The sequence below is a fragment of the Paramormyrops kingsleyae genome, chromosome 5, assembly GCF_048594095.1.
Source record: "Paramormyrops kingsleyae isolate MSU_618 chromosome 5, PKINGS_0.4, whole genome shotgun sequence".
Taxonomy (NCBI): domain Eukaryota; kingdom Metazoa; phylum Chordata; class Actinopteri; order Osteoglossiformes; family Mormyridae; genus Paramormyrops; species Paramormyrops kingsleyae.
In genome coordinates, this window is record NC_132801.1 from 18,804,899 (window position 1) to 18,826,712 (window position 21,814).

The following is a 21,814-nucleotide window of genomic DNA, read 5'->3' on the forward strand; positions in this document are numbered from 1 at the left end:
TGTATAGAATAGCTGATATAAATGCTTTTGTAAAATTTTAAGGGGTTCAGGGTAGCTTTGCTTTTAAATTGCCGTCCAATCCAACGATCATTATCTACTCAATACACAGTCATAATAATGACGGCATCTGAAACGTCACATCGAAATCGAGTCGTACTCTTGTGAAACTGGCACCTGTTCTTTGGTAAACGTGAACAATTCTTTTATCAAAAATGATTACTAATAAATGTTCTGTTGCTTTTTGATATAGTACAATTAAGGTTATTGTCTCCAGCTGTGCCTTTATAGCTAACAATATCAAGAACAAGTAATACGTCAATACTCTCTTTCAGATTATTTTTTACAAACCGTTAGATTGTGAAGCCTTCATACAACAGAACACGCAAATGTTCTTGACCTTGATCTAGATGTATGTATGTCTGTAATATATAGAACATTTTCAATAAAGGAAATGCCTTCCCGGCAGCATATACCATAAGGTCTCTTCCATATAAACATGGCCGGCGTTTGTGGATGCGTTCATGGGTGACTCTAGACTTTTCTCCCAGGGGATGCAAGGTGAGAGAGCTCAACCAGTCATTCATCCAGATAAATACATTTGTAAAAATAAATAGTAAATACATTTACAATAAATTATTATTACACATTGGTATGACTAGCACAAGCCACATTTTGAAGTATAACATTATATTATAATATTAAACTTAATATGCTCAAACAGCACTTTCCTCTGAGCAGCAGTGCAATTGCACCCCCAGTCAAATCCCCTATAGTTGCTCTATAGCTCTTACACCAAGCAGGGATGCATCAGATCAGTACACTGACAGCAGGACATTGATTAAAGAGCTTTCCTCATTCTGTTCTGCTTTAATAGAATCTCTTAGCAGTCTTATTGTAATTATCTCTTGGCTGAAGACGTATGTCCTCCTGCACCGATATAGAATTCTGCTGAGTGCTGGGTCCTTGCCTGCTTTTCCATTTCAATGTTTTATTTCTTTGACAGCTGACATTTAGATCCTGGTCACTCTGCCATGCCAGCAACAAAACCCTACTTTTTTGTCGCAGTAGCATGCATGTTCCCGACCAGTAGAACATTTTTTTTGCATCTAGCACGAATACTACAAGGGCTCCATAGAATATATTTTTCATATGCTATGCAAAGAGAGCTGCTTACATTTGAAAAGGCACTTCAGTATTAGTCTGTGTATTATTTGAATGTCATGGATTTTTGGAATTAAGAGTTATTTAGGGTATGCTGCTGAATTCATCTGTAATATGTAAATATGAAGAATCCCAAAACCAGTTCCAATGAAGTGCTACATGGCAGAAACAGCAAAGAACACAGTCTAATTCCCTTCGTTTTGAGTTTTCAATGATTTTTCAGGGGCATTTGTCTAACTGGTCATTTCGTCTGGTATTAAAAGGTTAGGCTTTACCATGCAATGATAGAGGTGCTCAGTTATTACTTTTAACTGTAGATTGATTCTGCGTCAAGAGATCAATAGCCTTTCACACATGGCTAGGAGCAGTCTTCATATGGTCAATGAGAAACCTTTTAAGGGCAGATGAAATAGCGGTGTTGTTGAAAAAAAACTCATTTATGCACATTGCAAAATGTGTTCCAGAGCTGCATGGTGTAATGTAGTTGGTCTATTGTAAAATCCTTCCTGTTCTTTCTGAGCGGATGTGTGAACACAAGGTGCCTCAGGCTTGCCTCCACGAGCAGAAGCTCCATTCTGTTCCACGAGCAGAAGCTCCATTCTGTGTTCTAGGGCACTGCAGCACCATAACAGCCTATTAAATCAGAATGCAAAGCTGATGCAGTGCACTGCATTAGCACTGCGATCGATTCTCTGTATCACATGATGCTGCCTCACTGCCTTGCAGTCTTCTAGGAGGAGTATCTAAATTAAGTGCTCGGTTACAGTGTGAGCCTGTGCAATTCCTTTTGGAAGATGATGGAAATTTTCTCTAGCTTTTGTTGACAACATGCTTCATCATATTCAGGTCATCGACTATTTTTTATTACTCTCCGCCAACATTACACATATGTGTTATATATTCTAAATGCCATAATCTTATACAGTATGGTAAGTTGTTTTGTTCATCACTGTAGATGGGGGTACAATGGTTTCCATTTTCAATTACAATGCTTTTGTTATTACAGTAACTTTGCTACATTGTATTTAAATACGATGGAAATCGAACCAGGTCACTCATATCCACAGTTCCTTCACAGAAATGAATGAATTGTTTTATTATCTGGATGATTTAAAATGAAATATTCAATGTCCCTTAACTGACCCATCCATGGTCCTCATTCTCCACATCACCACCAGATTTTCACATGGATGAAACTCTTCTTTAAGCCTCTGGCACCAAAGACAGAGTGTCTGTACACCCGGTGTTTATAAATCACCAGCTTGGCCACTATATCTGAATCTGGAGGGGAGCACATGCTGAAACCCATGACTGGATGGCCATCTTTAGCCTCCCCAAACAAGCCCTCAGATACAAGATAAATTCTCCTCTTGTCAGGAGATGGTGTGGCCAATCATCTCATTCCAGCACCGACACCCACATCTCACTGCAAGTCCTTGACTCACAAAACAAGTTGTTTTCAACATCTGAAGTGGCACCAAGCACAAGGCACTGAAAGTATACTCCGCTGCCAATGCAGGACATTTCCCCCTTGTGGCTACCACTGTGCACATTCTTTCCTGCACATTTGCTGACCGTGACTTACCTTTCTGTTCCCCTGTGCTTTACTGCTTACATCTGGCCCTGTTTCTCTGCTCTTTTCCCATAAACAAACCTGTAATACCCAAGGTAACTGTTATTTGATATTTAAATCCTGAGTTGGTCCTTAATGGTGTCAGGGTAGTTACCACACCAAAGAATGGCAGCCTAACATTCCCTTCATCATTAAATATTAAGAAATATCCTGACGCAAGATGACTTAAGTGTGTAAGGGTATAGTCTGGAACTGTTCATGGGTATGACCTGGAGTTTAAGGTTTTTTAACTTGGAAATACATCTCAGGAAATACATCTGGTAGCTAAAATCTCACTTTGTCTCACATGAATGCTCCATTTAAAAAAATCAGATGAAGAATACATGCTATAAATATATAGTTCGTTTGACATTAATATTTACAGTTTTTGCACATGCTGGAGTTGAACAGTCAGACTATTACAGTGTCACAAATTCTATTTAAAGATGCTCTGTGTTATGATCTGTGTACATTTTGATCCAAGAACACAAAGTGTAATAAATGATTCACACAAAAGCGCCGTCTCCTGGACATCAGGCTCAAATTTTGTGCATCTGTTATTCTTGTCAAAGTGTTCATTTGTAACAAAGAACAGTTGCTTGTGCGTCATCACCAGAAGGCCACTGAACATGGGTAGCAGAATTTTCTTCCATATGAAGCTGCATCTGAATGAGTCTGTGACATGACATCCCATTTCTCTCGACATCCAGTGCTTTTAGTCACCTTGCAATCCCTTTCATGCTTTCCCAGCAGCTTAGTAAATGATACTGGCTACTACACAATACAGAACATCCTCAAAGCTCCATTTAAATGCTCACACGATTGCATGCATGCTCCTCTTCTTTTTCACTCCCAGAGTCCTTCCTCCCCCATGAAAGACAGATCTAAGGGCAGCTAATGTGGAGGGTATAATGAATATTCACAACTTTGCTATCTGTGTGGAAAAAAAGTATAAACTTATTCTATTTCATATCAATACAATCGACTCTGTGATTTATAAGAAACTATATACAGTAAATATGAATTGATACAGGAAGTACAAAAACACTTTTTAATATTAAAATATGAATGCATGTAACAGGGGACAGTGTGTAGCTTGGAGGGTTAAGCTTCCATGTCTGTGACTAGAACAGTGATTCTTAACCTTTTTTGAGCCATGGACCCCATTTTGCTGAAAGTTACAAACCCCCTCCCAAAAATATGTACATAATATGCACATATACTCAATTTGGCACTCAATGAATATATTTTATTGAACTTTCTCTCATATGCTCATGCATATACAAAACATTTCTTATACATTGTGGCAAAAATAAAACAAGTTTATGTACAATTCAGTGAACGTAATTGTTCATTTTTAATCTGACCATCACGGACCCTCTAAGACCCACTGACGGACCCCTTGGGGGTCCATGAACCCCAGGATAAGAACCCCTGGATCAGAGGGTTGCTGGCTCAAATCTGAGCTCCACCATGGGTACTAACACCATTCAGCACTTGAGCAAGGCCCTTAACCCCCAATTGTTCCACTGACTGCCTGACCACAATTTCTCGAAAATGTACATCAATTTTGATAAAAGTATCTGCTATGTAAATAAAAAATATATAAATGTAGAATTCATTTAGACTAATATGTTTTTAAATGCAATATTACTGATTATCTTTAGGCTTCTTTTTGTTGATATACTCAGTAGTGGGAAGGAAACACAGACAGGTACAATATCTGTGAATGACCGAAGCACACAAATCCAGGTCAATAAACAGAAAGAAAAAACCGAATTGAACAGACCAAAGTACAGGAACTCCCTGCAGCCCACTGCATCTGAAAATAGAATACCCAGTAGCACAGGGCAACTATAATTGCAAGACTGAGAGACCCTTCTTTCCTCCGTCTCGCCATATCCATCTATTGTCCTCTTTTCTGCAGCTTTTCTTCTTTTATGTGCTTTTGGTGTTTTGGTCAGTGGTAAATACATACAAATTAACAATGGATATGGAAGTAAATACAAGAAGCTTATGTGGCTCTTTGGGACATGGTGCACATGGAATTATCTGAACCTTAACATCAGCAAGACAAAGGAGTGGAGAGACCATCTAGGGAAAGCATGTGCAATCAAACAAGTACCTAGGGGTCCAATTAAATAATAGATTGGACTGGATGGACAACACCAATGCAAGATATTGAGGATGTTCTGTATTGTTTAGTAGGCAGTATCATTTACTATGCTGCTAGGGAAGCAACAGCGTGATAGGGATTGCAAGGTGGCTAAACAAATTGGTCAGGAAGGCTGGCTTTTTTATACCCTGGTGGCAGTCACTGAAAAAAGGATGATGGCACAGGTCAGGCTGGCTAGAACTATGTATACAAGAACCAGCAGTCCTATTCATCCAATCAAATGTTTTAGTTTTTTTTTGTAATGTCTGTCCTTGAAATCATGCACTTTGTGTTTTATTTGAGGTTGTGGCGCCAATATTACCTGTTTTGGATCAATATAATCTGTCTCTATGTGCATCTGTAAATGTCTTATGTTTCTGAATTGGGCTGGGTTCTGAGATGTATTTCCAAATTAAAAAAACCTTAAAAGATTTCTTCTATGGATAATGTAATTATCTCAATCCTGGACCTGCCACTGCTCATTAAGCAATAGCTACATATTGATTTTGATTTTGAAATAACCCTTATGTTTCCTACGTCTAGGACTCATACACTAACCTGACATATTTTTTGTTGGTTGTAGTGTAAATGAAAATAAGTACTAAATAGTATATAAATATTAGGTTGGCATTGAAACAGAACGTGCAATAAATAAGTAGATTTATATACAGTGTTGTGAGTCAAGAGCAATAAGTCATTTTAACAGACACTGCTAATAGGAAAAAGAAATATCTTTTTTGACATACAGAGATACCAATAAAATGAACAAAGCAAATCTATTATACTGTAGTCTATTATATTGGTAATACTTGGCATTAAAGAAGTTGGAGTGAGGCTGAGTTCCTGTTTCATACACACACACTACCAGTCAAAAGTTTTTGCACACACTGAGACTTTCTACATTTGCATATTACTTACGGAACATTTACTAAAATACACTCTATATTCTTTTCTAACAAATAAATTTACAGTATGCTCATCATTTGAGTAGCAAGAAAATGTTATCTTTGATTCATCAAAGTAACCTCCTCTCAGCTATAATAGCAGAGAAAAACCAGGGCATTCTTTGTACAATGTACATTAAATACTGCTGTTTCATGGGATGAAACAGTCAACTAATGCGTTAAAATTTAAAAGACAGCCTAGAATCTGACTATGCCATCAGCACACAACCAGTTAATAGGACGTCAGACATGCACTGTTACATAATCTTTCCATGTTATAATGGACTTATATCTTCATTTGTAGTTGTTCACTGAACATTCCAATACAAGAATTTAAGAAGTGTGTATATATACATTCATAAAGGAACACAGTCGTACTCTACTCCAAACCTAGGTAAGGAGAACACACTTTATAATAAGAAGAATTTCGGAGCTATGTCATTAATGTAAGAAAAAAATCTATAGGCGCACATTTACTGACCCCTACTGGTGAGTAAAGAGTACGGAAAAATTAACTGCTGTATTACGACATCATTAATAGGATACGTGAGAAAATAACGGCATTGATTCAGGTTAAACAAAAAATGTACCGCGAATGCTTACAAATAAGTTTGCAACGCGCATCACACTTAACTGTATAAGCAAACAATTGGTATAGCCTAAGGAAGTATTTTTTAAGAATTAGAAGAAAATATGTACGCTTGCTCTGAGAGCGTACAAATCACGTAATTTATAAAAAATGCACCAATTATTAACGAACACTTTTAGCTTTATTTTAGATGCATAATTTCACTTGTCAAATACACTGCATAAGTGTTGGCACTAATACATTAATACTATGCATTAATGTCGTAAATTTGCATTTTAAAGCTCAAAATCTATACCTAAATGCAGTCTTACTAGGTGGTCAGTCATTGCCAAAATCTATAATTAAAGGATTATGGAGCCATGTTCAAGTTCTCGCGATTACTTTTTAAAACTAAAACAGTCGTTAAAAATAAATTGAAAGGACAAAGCCACGAAACTGTGATGTTGCCTTACAAACGGATCCATCAGGTCAAAACCTTGCTATTTGTTTATTATAGTTACATTAATGCAACTGGTAATTTCACAGAAACTGTGTGTGTATATATGCACACACACACGTAACTGATCTTTTTTCCAAAGTTAATTTCCAGAAAACTGCCGCCGGAACCCAATAACAGGCAAGCGTTAGTTAGGAATATTGGTGGATGTGAACTAAAACATATCTAAATTACACAAAGAAGCAATATATTACTAATTATTTAACAACAAACTATCGGAACCAACTGATTCTGCGAATTCTCATTGATATCAAGATTTTTTGACGGATTACTTCCGGTGTAACTCATGCTTCCGGTTTCCGGTTGTTTGCGCCTGCGTATTAGTTTGGTAATAACTGTGCTGGGCTAACGCAGCTAACGCTAGTTCGTTGTATTTGTCCTCCGTGAAGCACGCGCCGAGAGGACCGACCCACGTGTGTATGCTGAAATGGTAAGTGGTTGTCTAAATTATATATATATATATATTTTAATTTTTTGTAGAATTAGCTGCGCTGGTAAGCATTTTTGGAAAATAGACGGTTTGTGTTTAAAACGGTGTAGTTCAGCAGTAATCTATATAGCTGCAAGGTTAAAATGAAATAGTTTACGTATGTATTTATAAGTTTTGCTGTATATGTGATTGATGTTTATGTTGTTCATTAGGTTGTGGTATTTGCCAGTTATTTTAAGTTATATTTTAATGGCTTTCGTAGCTATTTTGTTGCATCGTTGACTTAAAGTCCACTTGATGCAAGCAAAATTATTCTAAGTTAACATATTCAGAATATTCCTTTAATCCTTTAGGAACCAATTCAAAGTTACTGTAATGTATTCCCCGTGGTGTACGATTGTTTTTGATGTCCCATACTTACTAGCTAGCTACTACGCTTCATGTGAAACACGTGGTGCTCGTTTCACTGCAGTGGCGCCGCTTTATTTCGTAATAGTTCCCAGCCGGCATTGTTCATTGGAAGCTGTAATGCAAGTAATGACGCGTCTCACGTACAGCGTCGCGTAATACAATACTAATGGTGCGTTCGTTTTTCTCTCGGAACTCGGAAATTCCGAGTTGAGTGACATCACGTCCGACAATCTCCCGTTCGAGCTACCCACATCTCGGAACAAACATGGCTGCCTCCATGAACACGTTGCTGTGTATTGTTGCTTTATATTTTAGCAGATTTGGAGTTTTACAAATGAAGAAAATGGAGAAATTTAGATTTTTCCGAGAGACAAACAAGAAACACGAACTAGTCAAACCACATTAAAAGCTTTATAAAATATTTTAGTACATTCATAGCGATATTCTTTTTTCGAACAGTAAATAAACTACAAACAAACCAAGTCGCCATGTTGAAATTACGTCACAAGGGCAACTCGGGCAACAAAATCTTATCCGACTTCAACGTCATAAAAGGGGCGTGTTTCCGACGGGAAGTGATGTTTTTCGTGACGTATCGTGACGTTTTCATCCGAGTTCCGACTTGGAGAGAAATAATCGAACGCACCATAAGTAAACAATTCGTTATTTCCAACATCATGGGTGTCTCCGCCATTAAATCTGAGGGGGGGGTGTCCCCCTTACATTTAATAATTATTAGTTTATACCCCCCCCCCACACGTTTAACATAAAATATTAGTTTTATGCCAGTGTGTCCCCCCCCACATTCAAAATGCTTCTGACGCCCCTGCCCAGCACGTTATTAAATTTTTCACTTTACAATTTAGTTAGCACTAGAAAAATTAAAATAACATTGTACATGATTTATAGTGCTTTTTATGGCTGAAAAAGCGTCGACATCAATTTTTTAAATCGACACAATAATATTTTTTATTTTAATAAAATTACCTTTGATTCCTAAAACGATTCAATTAATCATAACAAATGTATCCTTTAACATCACTGCGTAATTATGGGAGTACTTCAAATTATCACAAAACGTACGACAGCACGTTGACTAACGGTGCCAGTGTTGGGACCAGTGTCGTTATCGTAAGCTAAAACTGAAATGAAAACGGACACTAAAAAAAGAAGATAATTCCATCCATCCATCCATCCATTTCCTCCCGCTTATCCGAGGTCGGGTCGCGGGGGCAGCAGTCTCAGCAGGGAAACCCAGACTTCCCTCTCCCCGGCCACTTCATCCAGCTCCTCTGGGGGGATCCCGAGGCGTTCCCAGGCCAGCCGAGAGACATAGTCCCTCCAGCGTGTCCTGGGTCTTCCCCGGGGCCTCCTCCCAGTGGGACATGCCCGGAACACCTCACCAGGGAGGCGCCCAGGAGGCATCCTAATCAGATGCCCGAGCCACCTCATCTGACTCCTCTCAATGCGGAGGAGCAGCGGCTCTACTCTGAGTCCCTCCCGAATGACCGAGCTCCTCACCCTATCTCTAAGGGAGAGCCCAGCCACCCTGCGGAGGAAACTCATTTCGGCCGCTTGCACTCGCGATCTCGTTCTTTCGGTCACTACCCACAGCTCGTGACCATAGGTGAGGGTAGGAACGTAGATCGACTGGTAAATCGAGAGCTTCGCCTTTTGGCTCAGCTCCTTCTTCACCATGACAGACCGATGCAGCGCCCGCATCACTGCGGACGCCGCACCGATCCGCCTGTCGACCTCCCGCTCCATCGTCCCCCCACTCGTGAACAAGACCCCGAGATACTTAAACTCCTCCACTTGGGGAAGGATCCCATCCCCGACCCGGAGAGAGCATTCTACCCTTTTCCGGCTGAGGACCATGGTCTCGGATTTGGAGGTGCTGATTCTCATCCCAGCCGCTTCACACTCGGCTGCGAACTGTCCCAGCGAGAGCCGAAGGTCACGGTCTGATGAAGCCAACAGGACCACATCATCTGCAAAAAGCAGAGACCTAATCCTGAGGTCACCAAACCGGACACCCTCAACGCCCTGGCTGCGCCTAGAAATTCTGTCCATAAAAGTTATGAACAGAATTGGTGACAAAGGACAGCCCTGACGGAGTCCAACCCTCACCGGAAACAAGTCCGACTTATTGCCGCTCATGCGGACCAGACTCTGGCACCGGTCATACAGGGACCGAACAGCCCTTAAAAGGAAGCCCGGCACCCCATACTCCCGGAGCACCCCCCACAGGACTCCCCGAGGGACACGGTCGAATGCCTTCTCCAAGTCCACAAAACACATGTAGACTGGTTGGGCAAACTCCCATGAACCCTCCAGAACCCTGCGGAGAGTATAGAGCTGGTCCACTGTTCCACGGCCGGGGCGAAAACCACACTGCTCCTCCTGAATCCGAGGTTCGACAATCCGGCGGACCCTCCTCTCCAGAACCCCCGAATAGACCTTACCAGGGAGGCTGAGGAGTGTGATCCCCCTATAGTTGGAGCACACCCTCTGGTCCCCCTTCTTGAAGAGGGGGACCACCACCCCGGTCTGCCAGTCCAGAGGCACTGCCCCCGATGTCCACGCGATGCTGCAGATGCGTGTCAACCAAGACAGCCCTACAGCATCCAGAGCCTTCAGGAATTCTGGGCGGATCTCATCCACCCCCGGGGCTCGGCCACCGAGGAGCTTTTTAACCACCTCAGCGACCTCCGCCCCCGAGATAGGGGAGTCCACACCCAAGTCCTCATACTCTGCTTCCACATCGGAAGGCGTGTCGGTGGGATTGAGGAGGTCTTCGAAGTATTCCCTCCACCGACCCAAAACGTCCCGGGTTGAGGTCAGCAGCACCCCATCCCCACCATAAACAGTGTTGATGTTGCACCGCTTTCCCACCCGGAGCCGCCGGATGGTGGACCAGAATCGCCTCGAAGCCGTCCGGAAGTCGTTTTCCATGGCCTCACCGAACTCCTCCCAAACCCGAGTTTTTGCCTCAGCGACCGCCGAAGCCGCATCCCGCTTGGCCTGCCGGTACCCGTCAGCTGCCTCTGGAGTCCCACAGGCTAAATAGGCCCGATAGGACTCCTTCTTCAGCTTGACGGCATCCCTCACCACTGGTGTCCACCAGCGGGTTCGCGGATTGCCGCCGCGACAGGCACCGACTACCTTACGGCCACAGCTCCGGTCAGCCGCCTCCACAATGGAGGCACGGAACATGGCCCATTCGGACTCAATGTCCCCCGCCTCCCCCGGGACATGGGAAAAGTTCTGCCGGAGGTAGGAGTTGAAACTCCTCCTTACAGGGGATTCAGCCAGACGTTCCCAGCAGACCCTCACTATACGCTTGGGCCTGCCAGGCCTGGCCAGCTTCCTCCCCCACCAGCGGAGCCAACCCACCACCAGGTAGTGATCAGTTGACAGCTCCGCCCCTCTCCTCACCCGAGTGTCCAAGACATGCGGCCGCAAGTCCGACGACACGACTACAAAGTCGATCATCGAACTGCGGCCTAGGGTGTCCCGGTGCCAAGTGCACATATGAACACCCTTATGCCTGAACATGGTGTTCATTATGGACAATCCGTGACGAGCACAGAAGTCCAACAACAGAACACCACTCGGGTTCAGATCGGGGGGGCCGTTCCTCCCAATCACGCCACTCCAGGTCTCACTGTCATTGCCCACGTGAGCATTGAAGTCCCCTAGCAGAACAAGAGAGTCCCCAGAAGGAATGCTCTCCAACACCCCTTCCAGAGACTCTAAAAAGGGTGGGTACTCTGAACTGCCGCTCGGCGCATAAGCGCAAACAACAGTCAGAACCCGTCCCCCCACCCGAAGGCGAAGGGAGGCTACCCTCTTGTCCACCGCGGTAAACCCCAATGTACAGGCGCCCAGCCAGGGGGCAATAAGTATGCCCACCCCCGCTCGGCGCCTCTCCCCGCAGGCAACTCCAGAGTGGAAAAGGGTCCAACCCCCTTCAAGGAGACTGGTTCCAGAGCCCAAGCCGTGCGTCGAGGTGAGCCCGACTATATCTAGCCGGAATTTCACAACCTCGCGCACCAGCTCAGGCTCCTTCCCCATCAGAGAGGTGACATTCCATGTCCCAAGAGCTAGCTTCTGCAGCCGAGGATCGGACCGCCAAGGTCCCCGCCTTTGGCCACTGCCCAGCTCGCAATGCACCCGACCCCTATGGCCCTTCCTACGGGTGGTGAGCCCATTGGAAGGGGGACCCACGTGCCTTGTTCGGGCTGTGCCCGACCAGGCCCCATGGGTATAGGCCTGGCCACCAGGCGCTCGCCATCGGGCCCCAACCCCAGGCCTGGCTCCAGGGGGGGGCCCCGGTGACCCGCGTCCGGGCAAGGGAAAACGTGTTTCCATAATTTTTTCCATCATATGGGGTCTTTTGAAACGGACACTAAAAAAAGAAGATAATTCGTAAACTAAAATAAAAATGAAAACCATATTTACAAAAAAATTGTTGAACTTTAATCTGCATGACATACTGCCACAACACCACCATCTTTTACCTTGTTTAAGCACAGTATTTCCTCTCTCAAAAGTTGTTGTGGCTACTGATCTGTCCCTTCTTTCATCGCGACATAAGTGTTTATTGCTTGTGTCGCATGTGGCGTTCTCCGCTACCTGAATTTATTAAGCATAAGGATATGACAAATTTATGCAGATTACTAACTGTTGGGCATCACAATACGCATCTCATTAATATGTTTAGGCATACTACTAGTCTGTTTATCTAATTGTGGGCGAAAATAGTGTCGAAAAGCCCTATCTAAAGTTATGAAATGACAAACGGATTGTTGTCAAATTAAATGGTCAAGTTAGTGCCGGGGGATAAAACGATCTCGATTTTTTTCATCGATTAAAAAATGAGGACAATCACGATGATACACACAGACTATAAAACTGGACCAACCAAGTTTGAGAGAATGCGCTGAGACAGACAACTCGATGGCTTATCGAGATTTACTGAAGGCCAGCACAACATCCAATCACCGACGACGTTGTAATTTTGCCCATCCTCCCTTAAAGAAGCAATGGGTGCGTTCGACTTGGGCTTAGGTGGTCTGCAGCTGATGCAACGTGGAACGCGATCTGCCAGCCGTTGCAGGGGTGGAGTATAAACTGACTGCAGCCAAGTCGGACAACTTCTACTCCTCGTAGTCTGCGAGACATGACTGCAGCACTGCCAGAAGGGTGTAGATAAATCTATACAAATATCTCCTTAATGCACATCACTTCTTTTACAATAGCCAACTCCTGATACAAACTGTTAGCAGTGAATAAAACTATTGTGTATAGTGGCTCTGTGTTAAAAAATAGCTGCCAGGAAAAAGATCAAATACATGTATTTCAAGGATTCAAAGTTATTATTGTCATGTACAGAGTACAATGCAATTCTTACTTGAATGCCTTCACAGACTGGACTGGACGAACAAATAAAGCAGTGCAACATTACAGTAACTAACAATAAATAAACCACTAACTTACGTGTACCGTTAGAGCATTTATGTAATTTATTTAAACTTTATTTTACCAGGTAAATGAACTGAAAACCAGTTCTCACTGCTTTACGTGCTTTCCGAGAAAAATAGCAGATAACGCATTGGAACTTATAGGGATACAAACGTCATGCGTGTGACTAAAATCTTCAGCCAATAAGGGCAAAGTTGTGTCGTCACGGAGGCGGTTCCAGTTTGTGCTGCACGGTCTGTCTCAAGTCTTGCGCTCGCTAGTATTTTGTACCATGTGACATGGTGACGCGTGGTGACGTTTTGCAGCGCCGGACAAAAAAGTCTAACCATGATTTGGCATTTTTATGAATGTGTTTTTTGTTTGGTTTAGATATTTTTCTACCTCAGAATTTTAAAAAGTTTCTAAGAGACCAAGGATAGAGGAAGATACTTGTTGCAGTCAGTTCTGTACTGCTTTATTTTATGTTTGCCCTTTAACATATTTCCAGTATTATATAGTTTTGCATATTGTTACATAATTATATGGTTTTGTTCATTTGAGCTATATTTCTTTGAATACTTGAAAATCAATTACCTTTTATCATTTTAAGGGGATTTTGTATATAAATAATAAAATTTGTTGGAAAATAACTGTTTACTAATATTGTTTATTCATTCTATTTGTCAGAATAGGGTTATTTTTATTATTATATTGATTATTACATGGAACAGCATTGTGAAACTATAATATTGATAATTATCGATATCTGTCAATACAGGAAAAAAATATCGTGATTTTTTTTTTTTTTTGCCATATCGCCCAACTCTAGGTCAAGTTGATTTTCTTGGAGGAAAATTAATCGTTTTGGTCAATCGACCAATCCATAAAATAGTTGATGACTATTTTTCTGTGGAGTAAGCTGTTAATTGGTGCAGCCCTAGTGCCTATTGTATGCTAACGTTTTTTTCCCCCCCAAGGCTGACCCTGAAGTAAACCCAAAAGCCTACCCTTTGGCCGATGCTACATTGACCAAAACCATCCTGGACCTTGTTCAGCAAGCCTCCAATTACAAACAGCTAAGAAAGGGGGCCAATGAAGGTAAGTTCTACTGTATTGTGATAATACGTTTACTTCGCCCATGTTGATTTATCTTTTATCTAATATTGGAAAACTTGTGGAACATTTCCGTAAATTAAATAATCTGCATTTTTTTAAATGTCCCTCTAGCCACCAAAACATTGAACCGTGGGATTGCAGAGTTCATTGTGATGGCTGCTGATGCAGAACCTCTGGAGATCATCCTGCATCTGCCACTACTTTGCGAAGATAAAAATGTGCCCTATGTGTTTGTGCGCTCCAAGCAGGCCTTGGGTCGTGCCTGTGGGGTCTCCAGACCTGTGATCGCCACGTCGGTCACCATTAAGGAGGGGTCCCAGCTTAAACCACAAATCCAGTCTGTGCAGATGGCTATTGAAAGACTTCTGGTGTAATAAAATGTCGTCTTTTACTATTAAGAACAATTCTAGTGAGATGTAACAGACCTTTTTTTGTGTTATTTCACTGCGTTTTTATCAAGTCAAAATTTTAATGTCTTCTGGTATTAAATTCTTTTTTTTTAAGAAAAAAAAGCTTTTGGGTGTGTGTTTTATTTTTATGAACCACATTTTGATTGCACCAGATGGTAATTTGGTTGCACTACATGCAGAATACAGTTGACAATTCTAAAGACACAGAACATAACTGTAGAAATGTTGTATCACTTTTCTGAAGCGAGTAAAATGTGATCTATGCTGGCTTCTTGACTAAAAAAGTTCAGCTGCTGATTTGCACAAGTAAAGGTACATTGGGATGTTTTTTGTATTGATGCTTCTTGTATTGACAACCCTAAGTATTTATTAGCCCCCAAACGTCAAAAAAGCAGCCCTTGGAAATGGTTTTGGTTCTACACTGTAGATGGCAAAGTCTCAGGTATTACTATTATTTACAGATGGTTTTGTATCACTGCTTCCTATAGCCTGGAAGCTATTGGAAAAAAAACCCCTCATTTTGAAAAGAAAAATCATATAAAATACACAAAGAGTTCGGTAATTCGTCGACGGTCCCAAATCAGCGGCGATCAATTATCTGCCAGGGTGTGTTTCTCGACCGCTTATACCGTCTAGCGTAAGTGAAACACCGCCGTTAGGTGTGGAGAGTGTGGATCTGAATATCTGTCGAAAATCCAACCTAAAACTGATTTCACCTCGGTTATGTAAATGCAGTGTCTCGTAGTAGTGCAGCGTGACTAAGCGGTTTGTCCCGTGGGAAGTCCGCTGGGTGCCACTGAAGATGTGTTCGTACAAAACAAGTCAACATTCAATAATTGGAAATACAAGCATCACTGGGAGTTCTGTTCTTGATTATCACTTTGTCACGTCGTATTTATTAGATTATATCAATGATAACAAAACGATTACGAAGTTATGCCAAAGGAATATACTACTGTTCTTCCAATGACGCTTCCCCTAATGGTACAAACTGGTAAATTCAGGTTGTCACGCTGTGGTTGAAATACGATGTCTGGTTGTGCACTCATGAACCAGCACTTTGTATAAGCGTGTTTATTATAACGGTGCAAGCATAACACTTGTTAGAAAGCGTGAACGCGATTTCTATCATTAAATAATAACAAAATAAATAAGAAGTTATGGCAGAGGAATGGTATTGTATTTCTACCAAAGACGCCGCCCCCAGTGGTACATACAAGTAAGTTGAAATTGCTAGTTTTACGTGTTGATTTTATTATAGTTATTTTAAAACGGTAATTAAAATGCAAACAATATGTTGCATGAACAGTTAGTTACAGAAGCATTTTTACTACAGCCATAGATATTATACGCATAGATAGCGCCTTGGTAACTGCTGTTCATAAGAACGTAACTGCACTTTTGTGCTGCAAGCGCTGTCACGAGACACTGCCATGGAAAACGTAACAGTACAGTTAACTTTGTGTTGTAAGCCCTTCTTTACTTACCCATTTGATTTTACAGATCAGCCTGATCTATGTGAACCTAGTTCGGTTCTTGTGGATCACTTGTTTGGTTGTATCGGTCTTATATCTCCTGTAATGGCACTTAGTCACAGAGCTCAATTAACTGAATTGTGCAACAATAAACAAATCTGCTAAAATACGGTTGTGACTTTTTTCACAAGTCAATGTCGGTCTAATACAAATGTATTTTTAATATAATTGACAGCGTTTTGGAAATAGGCTTCCAATGAATGTTTTGAACCCCTTTGCCTCACACACTTAGTCACTGTGAGACGACCTTTGGACTGTGAAAGAAATGAGACTGGTCAGAATGAGCCTGGTCGGACCTGTTTAAACGGTCCAGTTATTTTTATTACTATTCGTGTTTCAAAATAAGGGAAAGTACTATATTACACATATAATATTACACAGATTTAGGGGTGGAGGATGACGTCATCTGAATTATAAAATCACGAGAAACAAAATGCCATTCTATTTACTACAGGACGTCACTGCACTGTCGAGATAAATTCAACTGAATAACGAATCACTAACTGCAAACTATCCTACCGCTGTGAGTCGTGTTAAAATGGCTGAGATTCCCGTGCTGATCAGCAGAGACGAAGTTAAGGGGCTGCTAAAATATTCAGACTTAGTTTCGCACTTGGAAGTAGCACTGGCAAAATTCTCCAAGCGCAATGCTGAAGAAGTCATACAACCTTTGAGGACTATTTTACCCTTAGAGAGATACAATGGGTAAGTCAGTGTTTCAAGTTTTGATATCATTATATTTACGTTGGTTATAAAACTTTGCAAGTGGATAAAGTGGTTACTTTTTTTTCACTAGATTCCTTGGAGTGATGCCTGCCTATATGGTCCAAGAAAATATTTTGGCCACTAAAATGGTGTCTTTCTACCAGCGTGACGAAGGCTCTGATTTCCCTGCGCACCAGGCCACCGTGCTGCTGCTGGACCCGCAACGGGGGAACGTGACTGCCGTGCGTATGTAAACACCGTGGCGGTACCTGTACGCTGTAATATGCCGTAAACGTACGTGTTGGTGTGTGAAGAAAATGATCTCAGTGATAAAACATACGTTGTAGGTTTATATGTAATAATTTCGTAATGGGTAAGGCTGACCTGCCCAGCATTTCTATATGCATTCTCAAGCGAAATTTATCATTAGCAAATTTGATCACTTTTATCAGTATCAATTTTTGCGCAGTGATTTCTGGAGGGGTGGTCCGAGTTTGAGGACCACTGCGTAAAATTTTACCAGAGGTGGAGATTTCAGGTCCAGAGAGTACAAATCCAGACCAAGATTTTGTTTCAACCAGCCAGTTGAGTACTATGTGACTGTGACTCTTCATACTCATCTGATTGGTTGAAACAAAATCTTGGTCTGGATTTGTACTCTCTGGACCAGAAATCTCCACCATGCATTTTAACTATGGTTGATATGCTTAGGTTATGGATGGAACTGTCATCACAGAAAAAAGAACAGCAGCAGTTTCAGCTATTTCCACCAAAGTAAGACTTTCTTTACTATTACTTTACTAGCTTAACTTCACAGCAGTTAAGCATATTGCAGCCACAGAGATCCTGAAATCATCACTGTGTTGCAGCAGATGTGGTGTGTCCCATTTTGCCATCTGCAGTTTCTGCGGCCCCCCCACGCTGAGGTGCTGTGTATCCTGGGGTCAGGTTCTCAGGCTCTCAGCCACTATGAGATCTTCACACAAATGTTTTCCTTCAAAGAGGTACTGGCAGAGTTCACATGGAAAGAGCTTGAAAAAATGATTATTTTGGTTCTAAACAGGACACAGATTTAAGTAATTTGTTCATTTAACAAAATGAAAACATTGTGCATGGTTCAGAATATTGGTTTAAACTAATTGACATGACTCGGTGTATTACTAAAGACAATTTCATAAATGATCTTAAGACAATATATAAATATTTAGTTTAGTCACTGTAGATTTGTTGTTTTTTTGCATTATAGTGGGACTATGTTTTTTTTGTGTGTTGTTATTGACACCCACGGGATGTACCCCTACCCTACCCTGCGCTGCCTATGATAGGCTCCAGGTCTCCCCATCACCCTACGCAGAATAGGAAGCTGTAAGATGGATGGATGGACACCTGGGCTGTAACATCGATGACATGCTTTGTTTTCTCCCACAGATTCGTTTGTGGAGTAGGAGAAAAGAGAAGGCAAAAATGTTTAGTAGTAAGGTCAAGGGCCCGGTAACTGTGTGCTCCTCTGTGAAGAATGCGGCTGAGGGTGCGGATGTCATAATCACAGTCACCATGGCGAAAGAGCCCGTGCTACAGGGACAGTGGGTGAAGCCGGGTGCCCACATAGTGGGTGAGATTACATCAGACTGTCGGAGGTTGACTCTACCAATGTTTTGTAAGAAGTGTGTGTTTTAGAGTGATTTGTGGAGGTAGGAAGGAAACGGGGGTAAACATTTTTTTGCCTAGACTAAAAACCCCTGTATTTGGATTTCAAAACACAGCAACAGAGCAGAATTTGTGAGAGGACCGTAGTCTAAATTTAGCAAAACGCCAAATCTTTTATCATGTTCATGTGTAACTTGCAGTCATAGGTGACTTTATCCGATCAGATGAAAAGGCTAATTGAACATATTAAGTTCATTCAAATTTTAAATTATATTTAGTAGTTATATTTGAAAATGTGGCTTGTGTTAGTCATATCAATATGTATTAATAATGTTATTGTAAATATATTTACTCATTTTTTACAAATATATTTATCTGGATGAATGACTGGTTGCGCTCTCTCGCCTTTCACCCCAGAGGAGAAAAACCTGGAGTTCCCTGTGTCTGCAGTTATGCACATTTGCTGGAAGAGTAACAAAGAGTAACAAAGAGTAACAAAGTACTGTTGGTGTTTTGCTTACTAGCTGTAGGAGCCTGCAGGCCAGACTGGAGGGAACTGGATGATGACCTGATGAGGGAGGCAGTGGTGTATGTGGACAGCAGGGAAGCAGCCTCTTCAGAATCAGGAGATGTAATCCTTTCTGGGGTACAGTACAATCCTGGGTTTTAAAATGCATGGACACACCTGCTACTCAGTAAGATGTACTTGTATGACACGCTCGTATATTTTCCTTCAATTATGATGATGAAATCTGACAAATTGTAAAATTATGTAACACCACACATCCATCCACACAAACCTGTGGCCAGAGCTTTTTTAGTAAGAAGCTCAAGTCAAATTTATTTTCATGTGGGTAATTTAGTTGAAGCACTGAATGTAACTTTTTTTTATAACAGAACAGGTGTGATGTCTTTGCTTACGGGGATTTGTTGGTGCTTTTTCTGAGTGAGGACAGCAGTAGAAGTCCAGCACTTCAGTGGTCCTATACCTGGGCCATTGTTACAGTTGCAGTTGATGAATCTAAGAAGTAGATGGCAAATTGGGATTATATGAGAAATATTTTTGTGTGTTTTGACATGTGCTTTGTTTTTAGGCTGTCGTTTTTGCAGAGCTGGGTGAAGTTATAAATGGAAGTAAACCAGCCCACTCTGAGAGAACCACTGTGTTTAAGTCTCTTGGTACGATTCATGGTTACTTCTGCCTCTGCTCTGTCAGAAGCGTGGCAGTGCCTCCTCACTTCTCCGGGGTCGGGGCTTCAAATCCAGTCTTTAAATATATTAGAAATATAAGGTCATAATATTGTAATGCATCCAATACATCATTATGAATTTCAAATATATGCTTTTCCTCTATTGTGGCATTCCTGGTACTTTACTTCTGTTTCCATTGTTTTCCTCTAAAGGAATGGGCATTCAGGATGCAGTGTCCGCCAAGCTTGTGTTTGACCAATGGAAGAGCCAGCGGTGAAGAATATGTAGACTCTAACTATTGTTCTAAAGTACATTTTGCTAACTCCTTTAGCATTAATGAGGCTAACAGTTAAACATGCTATTTGAACCTGAACTAAATTGTAATTAAATGGAATTACTCATGTTTTCATACAAGTATCATACAATAATTTTAAGAAAATGGAATGCAAAACAGTGAACAGTACCTGGAAAATGAAAATTTCTAGACAAATATTACTATATAAATGTATAATCATCTGAACAACCACATTTACTCTTCACCAAGAAAAAAGATTACAATCAAGTGTTTTAGTTGTGTGGTTAGAAAGCTGTTGAACAGAGTAAGGATGCAAGTCTGAAATATGCAGATGTCAGTCAACATGAAAATTCCAATAATGCCAATGTTTCATTATTTTTTTTATGTTAACATGTCATGCGTAACAAATAAAATTTTACACGTTGGTCTCACAATACCTGATGCTCATATAAAATCATTATGTAATGCAGCCATACAGAGAATTCCTCCATGTCAGATAAACCAGTTTCAACACGACCATTTCTAGCAGAATGATAGACTTTGATATCGGCATGGATTACCATGGCGACACTGCTCCAGTGAGCCAGGGCACTGCTGGTGATTCCGGATACCTGCGATATATATGCTGATTTGTGCTCCAGAAACTTTTCATATGTAAGACAATACAAGCCATTAAAAATACTCTTCTGTAAGTTACTGGGTCTCGTTTTACAGATAAGTGTGATTATGCAAAATATATATTTTTTCAGTGTTGTGCTCAAACCAAAAATTCATGGTTTCACTTTAACATGAACGTAAATAATATTTTTGGCTGTAGTTTGTCCACATAAAATAACCACAGAAACATTTGTAAATCTGTAGTAATACATCTCAGACTGAAATCACTGCTATATTAGACCTAAACCAGGCATTGGTTGTTCCAAAAACCCGCAAACAAGGCATACCCGATCAAAAAATTCTGGGAAGCAGTGTTCTAAATTACTGTGTCAAAAACAATTGTAGTCCATCATATAAAACTTTGTAACATGACTAAAATCCTTGCTAAATAGCAGATATTAACCGGAGCCATTTCCCAAGCTGGTACACCCCAGGCTTAACTCGCAAAGCGTTTAATTCACATCATATTTAACACACATGGAAAAGATTTTCTCTGGATAGTAAAGTGTTTAAAATGATCCGATATATCAGTGCTCCCCAGTGACAATCTTTTAGGCACAGTTAGCAATGCCTTCAGTAAATACCTTCGAAAACTAAACAATGGGGAAACAGTTTTGGGAAAGTTTTTAAGGAAATATGCAGTCAGTTAGTGAGTCATCTCACTTTCACTTAACCATAAATGGAATATTTTATTCAGACGATCACAATTACCGTTAATTGCGAGATACGCATGCAGGCCTCCCCAACCCCCACCAAGTCAGCCAAGGTGAGCTCAGACCACAGAGATTTATTTCTCCTGTGTCCCTTTAGAGCAACAGACTTCCTTTTCTCCTTGGCAGTGGACAGAGTACCACCCCGATAGTGCCATCAAACCCTGTCTAAAGACCAGACTGAGTCAGGGCCAAACACTCCAGGTAACTATTACTTGAGTGGGAGTAAAGGTGGGGGGTGCGGTCTCGTTGTAGGACACATACCAATTTAAGCAAACATCAAT

At 41.3% G+C, this 21,814-nt stretch overlaps 2 protein-coding genes across 5 annotated transcripts; both read left to right on the forward strand.

Annotated features, from left to right (window-relative positions):
* The first annotated feature begins 7,249 nt into the window (after positions 1-7,249).
* On the forward strand, positions 7,250-14,892 carry LOC111853876 (NHP2-like protein 1). Its single transcript, XM_023831269.2, has 3 exons — positions 7,250-7,387; positions 14,242-14,362; positions 14,492-14,892. The coding sequence occupies exons 1-3, from the start codon at positions 7,385-7,387 to the stop codon at positions 14,752-14,754; spliced, it is 387 nt and encodes a 128-aa protein (XP_023687037.1). The 5' UTR covers positions 7,250-7,384; the 3' UTR covers positions 14,755-14,892.
* A 565-nt stretch (positions 14,893-15,457) lies between these two features.
* Positions 15,458-20,597, forward strand: crym (crystallin, mu). 4 transcript variants are annotated; one of them, XM_023831268.2, is made up of 8 exons: positions 15,458-16,009; positions 17,195-17,272; positions 17,742-17,804; positions 17,900-18,034; positions 18,459-18,642; positions 19,202-19,323; positions 19,772-19,856; positions 20,081-20,597. In XM_023831268.2, the coding sequence occupies exons 1-8, from the start codon at positions 15,962-15,964 to the stop codon at positions 20,143-20,145; spliced, it is 780 nt and encodes a 259-aa protein (XP_023687036.2). In that variant the 5' UTR covers positions 15,458-15,961; the 3' UTR covers positions 20,146-20,597. The 4 variants fall into 4 exon arrangements, with proteins under 4 accessions (XP_023687036.2, XP_023687033.2, XP_023687034.2 ...); XM_023831265.2 differs by lacking the exon at positions 15,458-16,009 and adding an exon at positions 16,027-17,030 and having other exon boundaries at positions 17,122-17,272; XM_023831266.2 differs by lacking the exon at positions 15,458-16,009 and adding an exon at positions 16,027-17,030 and having other exon boundaries at positions 17,122-17,272; positions 17,903-18,034.
* The last annotated feature ends 1,217 nt before the right edge of the window (positions 20,598-21,814 follow it).